We start from the raw sequence: 12,310 nt of genomic DNA on the forward strand, positions 1-12,310 counted from the left end.
TCATGTGATTTCATCATATCCAATTTCACGACACAAAAAGCTATTAGACTTTGATTGACTCCTTTTCATGAAATGCAAACATTCATAAGCACAAATAATACTGTGTGTTATTAGCCTTCCATGCACGAAAGCAGGTTGTTCATAAGGTAATGTCAGCCAATATGATCTTCAGTGTGTTAGCCACAACCGTCTAAGCTATCTTGTAGAGCACGTTACATAGACTAATATGTCTAAATTGTGACATAAGTAATGGATTTAGTACCTGTGGGATTAGGACGATGACTATTTCATTGATGCTTTCGACGCTCTCCTCTCCTCTTACTATCTATAGGACTGCATTTATTACCTCATCGCCACAAATATCCCAATGCCTTTGCTAAAAGTGTGCAAGGAATTCTTCAGGGTCCATGGTCTTGGTGGGGAACATTTGGAAAAGAGCATTCTTTACCTCATCTCGTGTATAAGGGGCAAGTAGTACCGCGTTTATATCCTAAATAACTTTAGTCGGGACATGCTGGAGCACCTCATCAACCCTGTGAATCCCCACTGAGATATAGATTATTGTAGAACTCCTTAATTAGTGATTTCGCGCTTGATGAGGCTCAGAGTTATACTTGGCCATGGAAAACCTGGTCCGGACGGCCCGACCCAACCCGTCTCGTCCCGACCATGCCCATGGGTCGGGATCGGGCCTGAGATTTGAGTTCGAAGGCTAGGTCGGGTCGAGCCCGGGCTTAACATATTTGCAATTTAAGGAAGAGGCCCAGCCCAAGGCCCGACAGGGTTTTCCAATGGCGGGCCAGCTTGGGCCCGAATTTTAGGGCCGTGCTTAGGTTTTCTATGACGGGCTTTATTAGGCCCGGCCTGACATATGGCCACGTAGAGTACTCCCGCGGCCCGCCCTGCGTCCAACAGAAGTCCAGATTACTACCCACGGCCCACGCCCACCGCATCGTCCTCCAAAGCCCACCCTCGTCCTCCCTTACCTCGTCCCCCCACCGCTGCCGCTTCATCCTCAGCCACCGCCCACCGCCTCGCCGGCGACCCTCCCGTCCACCGCCCCTTCCCCACCCCCGCCTGCGAGTTCGTTCGAGGAGATGTCTTCAAAGCGCGAGAACGGGTCGGACGGCGACGGACTCGGAGCCGAGGGAGGCGTGCCTCCGTCGCCTCTATACGCCGCCCCAGTCGTCTGCCTCCTGCGGTCTGCCGGGGACTTCGGCGCTGGCGCCTTCGTTGGAGGCATCGTTGGATACGGTATTATCCCCAACCCCTCCCTTTTCTTCTCCCAGATAACTCTATTTCGCGTCTCTGCATTCATTATCTCTCTGATGTTGCTGTCCCCAATTTTTTCTATTTTCGGAGTCAGCTCGTATTAGGGCAGATAGACAGATAGTGATGCCCTGATGGGTGCAGTTCTCACCCGAATCCAAGCGTACGGAAATTTCTAGAAAGCTTGTACAGTCTTGCCAGATATATATTGCTTTGCTGATAATTGCACATTGCATGCAATATCCTTAGTTTGGTGGCCTGAATGTTTTTATGGTTTCTGCTAGTCTGAATGTTCGATGCTTATATGGTTTCACTAACTTACAGTACCTGTGAACCCTAGATATTTCCCTCCCATAAAATCCTTATGTGGCTCACTCGGTTCTTTTTTCAGGGCAAGGTTTGATCACTAAGAAGGGCTTCAAGGGCTCACTCACCAATGCAGGCTCTGCTGCCAAGGTTTGTTGTTCATGATGCCTGTGGGGATATATTCTCTCAAGTTGAAAATGTGGTATCCTTTTCCAGACAGAATGCTCATGATGGAAATTTCTTGAATTAGACTTTTGCAGTTCTCTCCGGCGTCCAGAGTTTTATTGTGTGCTTGTTGAGAAAGATACGCCAAAAAGATGATCGTAAGTGTTTTTTTATCTTTCTATTTGTGTATTGGAATCTCGATGGTTGAATATATACTACTTGACTAACATGTTCCTTTAACAGTTGTCAATTCTGGCATTGCTGGCTGCTGCACTGGCCTTGCCTTGAGCTTTCCAGGTACATTTATGTTGAACTAATGTTACTTTCACAGCTCACTAATGTGCTTGACAATGGTATTGTCTGGTTACTGTACCTAATATGAAAACAGATGGTGTATGATATTGGATATCATTATCCTTTTATTTAGTGCTTGCAAGTGGCAAACTTGTTTTTGTTTATAGTGTACAGCATATTTGGTGCTCTGTCTACTTGACCGCTTGACGGTTATTTTTCTAAAAATCTAGCTACCCTAAATTGCTATATACGTATAAATTATTGGTTCACATTCCGTAAAAGACACTCACTTCCTAAACCTTTATGATTAGGAGTTTAGGACAATAATTTGCATTTGGTAGTAAACTGTGTGGCATGTTGGTAGTCCATCAGGTGTAAGTCAAATGTTTGGTGTGCTTGTAGTTCTTGAATTGGATGTCAAGTGATACTTGTTTAGAGAGATCGGGTGCGAATGTAAACTGAACTTTGTCTATAATGCCTGTAATTGTTGTATTTTATCAAAGCTGGTTTCCAAGAGGTTCAGTTCATGTCTAAAAGTTCAACAAAATCGAGATACCATGTTCTTAGTCAGGAGATACATAAGTGCGTGTTTTGCTTGTTATTGGAGTCTTGCACACACTGGATAAGACTGGACAGGGTCCAGTTAACTGATACTCCTTCTGTCCTATAATATAAGAGCGTTTTTGACACTACACTAGTGTAAAAAAAAACGCTCTTATATTATGGGACAGAGGGAGTAGATGGCACTTGGAAAAACAATTGAGCTATATTCATATCTAACACGTTATGTAGACACTGAATCACTCATGCATCTGTGGTGCTGACTTGCACATTTTATTGAGAACAATTCACTGGAATGTTCAGTTTCAGTTAGTGCTCATGTGTAATACATTACCTGAAAAAGGTCAGTAGTAATATTAATGCTAGCTGGACACGTTGTTATGCATGAATCTCTTGTTAGCTCAAACTGCACTGCTATATCGCTTTACCGGCACGTATGTTGTGCCTGCATTGCATTTTCCTGTATTCAAGTGTCTAAGGAGGGATGAATCTATAGCTGACAGTGGAATGATGTTTCAAGATTTGATTGTTGTTTGTGGAGATTATTTGTGCATGTGCGCCCAAGCTTCTCTTTAGAATCCATTATTAATACCAACGACAGTTTATTTCTGAACTATTGGGGCTTTGGTTACCTCATTTTCTCATGAGGTTGGTTCTCTTAATCCAGGAACACCTCAAGCATTGCTTCAAAGCTGCGCCACTTTCGCAGCGTTCTCTTGCATAATGGAGGGGCTGAACAAGCAGCAGGCTGCAATGGCTCACACCCTCGGCGGGAATGCTCTGACCTTTGCGCACGGGAAAGGTGGCGTTCTCCCCCCTTTCACGCTTCCGCCAATTCTTGACGCATCAGATGCTCTAGCTTCATGCTGCAAGACCTTAGTCAAGCCCAAGCACTAGACAACATCACAGGGAGGGAAAGAGAGAGATGATCAGCAAAAACCTTAGCACCAGACTTCCTTCGCGAATGTAGATTTGTTTCTCGACTTGTCAAGAGCGTAGATTTGTTTCCTTGCCAGTTTTTTGTTTCTGCCTTCTGCAGCATGTGCTCTTTTGAGATGGCAGAAGATAAAAAACCTGAAATTTCTGGCGTGGCCTTCGCATTTTGTACTCCTGTTAACATCTGAGATATGGTTTGTGGCAAGTAAGAATGAAGTGACGGCAGTTCTTCAGATTCTAAATATCTCTGATCCATACTGTATAATACTATAAGCATTGCCACTGGTATCTTTACATTGCACTAGTATCCTACTGATTGCTCTGTATTACAAACTCACTGGCCTACAATTGAAACTGCCAGTGGTCTATTGCAGAACACATAACAAAAAATTCAGGATGCAGCTGCCGGCGTCCACTTCACAACTCTGACCTCGCCGGACGCGTCCCCGGTGAAGGCTACGCCGGGGGTCCTGAGCGACATTGCCGTGACCTCGCCGTTGCAGCGAATCTGTCCTCTGGGCTTGAACGACGGGAGGTCGTACACACGGACGACGCCGTCGCCGCGCGAGACCAGCAGGACGGGCTTCTTGCCGGCGTCGTGCGTCCCGTCCATGGCGACCACTCGCTCGCCTTCTTCTCTGTGGGTGTAGTGCACCTCCAGCTCGGGATCGACGTCACCATGGTCCGGCTTGGACCTCCAGGCCTTCACGGTGCCGTCGACGGATGAGGAGAGCAGGAACCGGTCCCAGCACAGCAGCGCGGTGACTATGGACGCGTGGCCGGCAAAGCTGCAGACGCACCGGCGTGTCTCGAGGTCCCAGACCCTGATGCCGCCGTCCGCCGCGCCGGAGTAGAGCGCGCCCTTCCCCTGGGCCAGCGACGCGACGGCGTGCCCGCCGTGGCCTGCGAGCGCGGCGACCTCGTCGAAGCGCTGGCGTTCTCGGTCCAGCCTCCACATGTAGATGGCGCCGTCCTCCGCGCCAGCGAATAGGCGCTCGTCGTCCTCTGCCAGGAGAGCGGTGACCTGCGCGGCGGCGGCGGGCAGCCTCAGCCTCAGCTCATTGCCGCTCCCCGCGTGGAGCGCCCTGACGGCGCCGCGGACGCCGAGGAGCACCCACGGGCCCATGGCGATCAGGCGGCCCACCTCCCCTTCCTGCACCGGCGCGACGCGGACGCACTGCCCGGTAGCGCAGTCCCAGGCGCGCACCGTGCCGTCCAGGCTGCCGGAGAAGAGCTTGCCGGACCCTTCGGGCACCGCGACGCCGGTGACCGCCTTGGAGTGGCCCTCGAGCCGCGCGACGCCGCGGATGCCGTCCCCGACGCACCACACGCCGCCGACCGGTTGTTCCTGGACGCGCACGGGCGGCTGATCCGGCTTCGTCGGTGGCACCGGAGGAACCGCAGCCCCGACGACATTGGTTGCGGGGCTGGGTTTGGTCGTCGTCGGCGGCACCGGAGGAACCGCGGCCTCTCCTCCATCTGTTGCGGCGCTGGGCTTGGCGATTTTGGAGGAAGTGTTGACCCAGGTGTTGCTGCGCTTCTTGGCGACGACAACCGACGGCGGCGGCGCCTGCGCCGGATCGGCGTGGAGGAACCGGCAGGGTTTCCGGACGCAGTGGCCGGACTTCCAGTAGCGGCAGACCGGCGGGGGAGCGGTGCCGGAACACGCAGGTTCACCACGTCGCAGCTTATGCGATGCGGGCGGGAGGGGCTGGCGGCGCTGCACGGCCGCCATTGAGGGAGCTGGCGATCGAATGGGAGGAGGGGAACACACCGCGTTCGCTGGTGGGTGCGCGTCCAGTTATATATAGGAGTAGATCGACAACTGGTCCGAGCCCGGCTCCGGTTCGTGCCAGTAGTACGACTACTTACCGACTCCAGTATGCAAAGTGCACACGGCAGCGCGTCAGCGCTTTTGTGATGAAAATTCCCTTGATTACACCGTGAAATTACAAAGAAAAAATGTTATTATATTACAATTAATGTGCATTCGTTTTCTTCGTATTTAATTTTAAGACGGATATCATATCATACCCTATCAAAACATAATAACTATTATATATGTATATATAGGAAATGTTTCTGGCCGGTGCGCCGGCCGGCAGCACGCGACCCGGCCGACCCGCTGATTAGGCACGCAACTTTTTTGTCTAAATTTGTTGGAACCAGCGTCATATTTCATATAATTGTTTTTTTTTTGCTATATTTGTCCGGTAAAAAAACCGCATATACGTTTGGTTGCAACTCCGGTTCTTCGGATATTTCGTTACAGTCGGTGTTTTTTATTTTTGCTACAACCGGCATCATTTCTTGCTGCAACCGTTCACTAAAAATGTTGCATACACGTTCACGTAGATATTTGCTACAACCGACGTTTGACTTTTGTTATCACGCACCATCAGCTTCGTTTTTTTGCTACGATAACGTACATGTTTTTTTGCTATAATTTTTTTTGTTGCAACCGTTGACAAAAATTGTTGCATCAAGTCGAAATTTTGTTGCATCGGAGAAAAAATATTGCATGGAGATCTAACGGTGCGGACGCGCTGCGGTTGGCGGATCGTGCGGCCAGCACGCGGCCGGCCGAAAGTTTCGGCCGGCGCATCGGCGCAGAGCACTGGCCTAGCCTATACGTATCTTCGTAGACAAGACAGAAAAACTTTCGGCCGGCGCGTCGACGCAGAGCACTGGCCTAGCCTATACGTATCTTCGTAGACAAGACAGAAATCATGGTCTCATCCTTATGCCATGGTGTAATCTAGGGATTTTTCACAATAGAGTCCACGCCCAGTGGACCCGAGGTGAGTTTGGTAGCCTTTTCACCCTTGTTCTTCATCGAGACATGCTGATTATGGACATGTCGAGTACATAAATTTTGGCATGATAGCTTTCATCTATTATGACTATTCATAATAATGGAAAAAAAAACATAAAGAATAAAACTGATTTTAATGGGGAATATCATATATCAGTATCATGTATATGATACTATATACATAATACACAATATATTATATGTTAGTATTATAAGATAATTTATTTATTATCACCCATGACCATTTTTTCAAAAAATCGTTCGATTCAATGATTTATCGTTCGATTTATCGTTCTTCGTGGATGACTGATAAGATTATTTCTTATCTTCATTGTTAATCTTTTGGGCCGATTTATCGCTCTGACAAGCGATTTATCGGGAATCTACCGATAAATCGGGCCGATTCCTTGAACTATTTTTGCAAAAACTATATTTATTTGTGTTTTGTGGACTTTGCTATGTAATATGTTTTTGTTTCTATCCAATATTTTTTATGTTGGATATAGCATATTTTAGTGTTGAAAACTCCGGATTTGGCCCATTGTCTGTGTTCCTGATTACGGGCGCAGACGATGAGTTTGGGCGATAGCACTTTTCTTGTTATGGGCGGGTTTGGGTGATACCTAGGTTTTTGCCCCATAGTCTGTGTTTCTGATGACACGCGCAGACGGTTGGTTCCTGGTATTGCCCCAAACTCGCTTCTCTCCCTTTCCCCAATCCTTGCTTTGGTTCGGAGAAAAACTTTGTATTTTCGTTATGCGTTATAATGGAAAGGGGGAAGCCCAGTTCGAAAACTCCGGATTTGCAAAAAATGATAGATTGATAGCCGGCAACCGACCGATTAATAAACAACCGATAAAGTTGAGTTGACTAATCGACTGATTTTCGATTAATCTATAATCCCTAACTGATCAAGACGTTAAAGATAAGTAATATTCTTAACATTGTGCATGACTTGTAGTAGCACATCATTTAATATGATACGGTATCATGATATGATATTCAATCCTTTTTTTCTTCATTTAATTCTATGACACCTCATCAAAGTCGCTTAGTTGACACACATGATACTACCTATGATACTTCCATTACTACCAGCCTAACATAGATGATTTCTAAGAAAAAAGATAATGTGACAGATAATTAATTAATGAAGAGAGAGACAAATTGAGTAAAATGGCTACTTACTCATATTATAGGTAACATCACACATACCAAGACAAGATAAATCTATAACCTAATAAAAAAGCGTTGCGTGACACCATACATATGTTACTCCATACTATATAGGTAGTAACATACACCAGTAACATGTGTATTTTGTTAAGTCTAAGACAAGCTAAGCTGAGAGTTTGTTTGGTTGTATGGGAGTTCAGTTTAGTTACCTCATTCCTGATATCGTGCGAATGCATCCACAACCGTGAAACAACGACAAATGCATTTTACACACAATTCTAGCAAGATTTCAACATAAATTAATATTCAAACAAAGTTTCAACAATATCTAGACATGGAAAACATTGAACCAAAGTATATCAAAGAGAAAAAAGGGATCACTGCTCTTTCCAATGTAAAATTTGCATAGATCAATGACACAAACCGATGAGCTCTACTAACTGTCATCTATAATTGCTGAACATTCAAGCCTCCTTCAAAATTCACATGCACTGAGTAACTTGAGCAATTCAGTCTCCGGTTGTCATGGACGAAATATTTCCTTCTTCAAAATTCTCAAGGGTGAGAGTAATCAATAATCATGCTGGAAAGGCAGGGCATGAGAGCTCAACTGATTGTGGCTTTGATATAACGCCAAAAATACAGATACAAAGAGCAAGTGGAGAAACACCATGTCCTCCTCTTTACACATAACTCCATAGTTCTGGTGACAACAGAAATGCAATTCTCATAGTAGGCAAGCTGTGTATGAAGATACTATTAGTTCAATACTACCACTCATTTTACTGCCCACTCATCATTTGAGCGATTTCAACCAAGGGTTCCCTCCGACAGATCCATCAGTTCGCCATATGTATGCTGGCCTCGACTTGCTTGGCGGTTAACAGGGCCCGGACTTCGGTATCTTGATCGGCCATCTCTGCGGCTGCCTGCCCGTAGGTGTTCTCCTTCTTGGGACATGCACCAGCCTCGAGCAGAAGCTTGACGGTGTCCATGTGTTCCCCTCTGGCAGCATGGTGGAGTGGCTGCGTGAAGCAAAGACATAAGGTTATTGACCACGCCGATAGCACATTAGCTGTAAAATCAACACAGTTGGCATATGATTGAGTGGTCAAGAGGGTTTACAGTATCGCCTTCAGCATCAACGGTGTTGAGCATTCGCGTTGCACAACCCTCAGCATTTGCAGCAAAACTGAGAATGTACTGAACTATCTCAGTGAAGCCTGTACAAAGAGTGTCAGTAAGTAAACTAAACACATTGAGTGCAAAAAAAGGAGGAAATAAGCTCACTGCAAGTAAGAGAATGCATACCTCCAGCACAAGCATCATGGAGAGGAATTGCGCCTTCTTCATCTTTGCACTCTAAGCTTGCTCCACGTTCCAGCAGTAGCTGACAAGATGAACATGGTTACATACAACCATTAAGCGGAGAAAAAATGTATAAAAAGGTGGAGAAAAATATGCAAGATAGCAATGTAAACCTGCACACAAGGTAGATGGCCATATAAGCATGCCAGGTGAAGCACAGTATCACCATCTTCAACTGGATCATCAATGCTGCCACCATAGTTATCTGCGTAAACATAACAACAGGCTCTTAAGTAAGAGCTCCATGAACATATGCAAGGCATGCTTTTCTGTTTCCAGATTTACACTTTATTGACAAAAAACCAGCATTAAAAACAGGTGATACTGACAAAGAAAATAAACATCAAGATAAAATAACAATGCAACAAAACTTTGAACAGATGCAGCAGTATGACCCAACACACGATGGTTTGACAATCACCATACAGATCTCAGGTATATGTGATCATTATAGGATTGTAACACTGCAAGGGTAAGATCTTATGGCGATCATCACTTAGAGAAGCTTGAAGAAAGAACAAGAAGAGTAACCATGACATGCATCCAACCCCTGTACCATGCTATACCACAGCAATAGCATCTCCCTTTTTTCAGTTTCAGAGTGAAGTGCTGAATTATTTATTATGTATGGTACAAGACAATCAAACATAGACGTATTTTTCTACGAATAAATGTTCTTAAGCAATAGATATTACATCGTTACAGGTTTTCAAGGAAACAAGTTAACCATAAAAACCAGCACAAAACGGTGCTCTCAAGATGACAGCTATTCGTTGAAGGTTGATTACATTCATGGAGAAGGAACATGACATGCCAACCAACCAAGCAAAGCATGCAGTTTAAATAAAAAATATAAGATATTCCCAAACTTAGAGTTATCCCTAGGATATGCAAGGAAATAAATGTTGAGTTAGATATAGGCTTTCCAAAAATGCTTATGCTTTGTGTTCATTTCAGAAAACCAAATCTCATCTCGAGAGCCATACAGCAAATTCTGTTTCTAAACAAACGTTTTACTGCAACTAACATCTTGTTGCTTCCTTGGCACAATACAGTATAATCCCTCTCCCGCAAAAATAAAATAGAAAATGCAGCATCATCACAATGGCTCTAAATCAACTGCAACAGTTCGAGATGCCATTGCCACACTTCTCACACAAGAGATGTCCTAGATTTTCAGCAACAAAATTTAGAGCTTATCATGCATACATGTGGCGCTTCCACACCCAAAAATGCATTCTAGTGCTACTGCACTATGTGACAACTTTGCTCCTGTGTCAATGAGCTGATGTAAACACAAAGTGGCCGTGTGCAAATGCGACCCAAACCGATACATAACAATCATCCAACACAGGCCTTGCACTAGAAAAAATCAGGTAGAAAATATAACCTGATCCGCTAACAAGGCCATAGGTTCAGGCAGTACCACTAAACTATACGCTGAAACAGCTGCAATTTTCACGGGCACGTCATGAAAAGCTGCGGCCTGGCTGGCGAATCGCTATAAACCTTGACGAAAGAACAAACATACAAGCGCGCTGCACAGACAAGAACATACACGAATCGATACAGTACGCGTACTCTACTCAAATCAAATAACCTCCTAGAACCTTAAGAAAAGTATAATCGAGATTCAGGGGGGCGGAATTAGGCCGATACCGAGCGCGGCGCGGAGGGCGTTGACGTTGCCCACCTGGGCGGCGTTGGAGATGGCTTGGAGGTGGGGAGGCAGCGGCGCCTCCTCGTCGTCGGAGGGGGCGACGAAGGCGCCGGCCTGGTCGGCGACGTCGTCGTCCTCGACGAGGCCGTTGCGGCCGCCGGGGACTGCCATCTGCGGCGAGGGCTCGCTGGGTTTGGGTCTCCGCGCGACTGGGCTTCGGTGGGCTCCCGGGCGTGCGTTGCGCTCTGACGGCGGCTGCGGTCGAGACTTGTGCCGAGAGCTCATGGGGACGAAAAACCTACCTAGGCGGCGTCTGCCCTTTTATCTGGCGACGTCGGATCAGAAACAAACGCTCCAGATCGTAATAAGACGATCATATACGGGGAACAGGGCCTCATTCGGTTCCAAGAAACCTAAACCTAACATTTAGAGCATCTTCAATAAATGATGCAATGTAGATGTAAAAAAAATACATCTCTGTCTTTTAAAGATGTAAACTATACCACTTAGAGCAGTCCAAGTTTGCATCTCCAACTTCAGAAGATGTAGAATTGTGTCCGCCGTCAACGGCCATTTCTTTCCGCTTTGGTGCGACCAGCCGCCGCCCGACTCCCACATGCCGCCCGCCGTTGCCATGGCCGACGCCAATGACCCCGTCGCCTTCTCCGACTCCGCCGTCGGTGCCCTCGCCCACACTCGCCGCGGCCTATCCCTAACGAGCCGCCTTCACCTCCATGCCACCGCGGCAGCCGCCTTCGCGCCAATTCACCCCACCCCGCCCGATCACCGTTGCTCCGGAGGCCGCAAAGAAGAAAGAGGCCACCAAGCCTCGCGATGGAGGCGTCAAGCGGTCGGCGACGCGGGGCCGCAACCCGGCGGGGAACCAAGGTCGGCCGATGAAAATGTTCAAGCCGAGCACGATTTGGGTGGTCGATTTGAGCTGTCGGCAACCATGGCGTCCTCATTCGGCGACGTTGCTCCTCATCCACCTCCTCTACCGCTGGCGGCGACCATGGAGGAAGATGTGTCCACTGTTGGAATTATGCCCTAGAGGCAATGATAAATATAGTTATTATTATAATTCCTGTATCAAGATAATCGTTTATTATCCATGCTATAATTGTATTGAATGAAGACTCATTTACATGTGTGGATACATAGACAAAACACTGTCCCTAGCAAGCCTCTAGTTGGCTAGCCAGTTGATCAAAGATAGTCAGTGTCTTCTGATTATGAACAAGGTGTTGTTGCTTGATAACTGGATCACGTCATTAGGAGAATCACGTGATGGACTAGACCCAAACTAATAGACGTAGCATGTTGATCGTGTCATTTTGTTGCTACTGTTTTCTGCGTGTCAAGTATTTGTTCCTATGACCATGAGATCATATAACTCACTAACACCGGAGGAATACTTTGTGTGTATCAAACGTCGCAACGTAACTGGGTGACTATAAAGATGCTCTACAGGTATCTCCGAAGGTGTTCGTTGAGTTAGTATGGATCAAGACTGGGATTTGTCACTCCGTGTGACGGAGAGGTATCTCGGGGCCCACTCGGTAATACAACATCACACACAAGCCTTGCAAGCAATGTGACTTAGTGTAAGTTGCGGGATCTTGTATTAGGGAACGAGTAAAGAGACTTGCCGGTAAACGAGATTGAAATAGGTATGCGGATACTGACGATCGAATCTCGGGCAAGTAACATACCGAAGGACAAAGGGAATGACATACGGGATTGTATGAATCCTTGGCACT

The 12,310-nt window shown here is 46.6% G+C and overlaps 3 protein-coding genes across 3 annotated transcripts; 1 reads left to right on the forward strand and 2 right to left on the reverse strand.

Moving 5' to 3' along the window:
* The first annotated feature begins 910 nt into the window (after positions 1-910).
* LOC123449692 (mitochondrial import inner membrane translocase subunit TIM22-3-like) lies at positions 911-3,773 on the forward strand. The gene is made up of 5 exons (XM_045127000.1): positions 911-1,254; positions 1,661-1,725; positions 1,826-1,898; positions 1,984-2,037; positions 3,263-3,773. Exons 1-5 carry the CDS (start codon positions 1,098-1,100, stop codon positions 3,490-3,492), a joined length of 579 nt encoding a protein of 192 aa, XP_044982935.1. The 5' UTR covers positions 911-1,097; the 3' UTR covers positions 3,493-3,773.
* Positions 3,744-5,589, reverse strand: LOC123449691 (zinc finger CCCH domain-containing protein 17-like). The gene has a single exon (XM_045126999.1). The coding sequence runs from the start codon at positions 5,264-5,266 to the stop codon at positions 3,923-3,925; it is 1,344 nt and encodes a 447-aa protein (XP_044982934.1). The 5' UTR covers positions 5,267-5,589; the 3' UTR covers positions 3,744-3,922.
* A 2,534-nt stretch (positions 5,590-8,123) lies between these two features.
* Positions 8,124-10,850, reverse strand: LOC123449693 (poly [ADP-ribose] polymerase tankyrase-2). Its single transcript, XM_045127001.1, has 5 exons — positions 10,550-10,850; positions 9,004-9,095; positions 8,834-8,912; positions 8,648-8,745; positions 8,124-8,547 (listed from the first exon to the last, which is right to left on the reverse strand). The coding sequence occupies exons 1-5, from the start codon at positions 10,833-10,835 to the stop codon at positions 8,362-8,364; spliced, it is 741 nt and encodes a 246-aa protein (XP_044982936.1). The 5' UTR covers positions 10,836-10,850; the 3' UTR covers positions 8,124-8,361.
* Positions 10,851-12,310: the final 1,460 nt, after the last annotated feature.

This window comes from Hordeum vulgare, chromosome 4H, assembly GCF_904849725.1.
Source record: "Hordeum vulgare subsp. vulgare chromosome 4H, MorexV3_pseudomolecules_assembly, whole genome shotgun sequence".
Taxonomy (NCBI): domain Eukaryota; kingdom Viridiplantae; phylum Streptophyta; class Magnoliopsida; order Poales; family Poaceae; genus Hordeum; species Hordeum vulgare.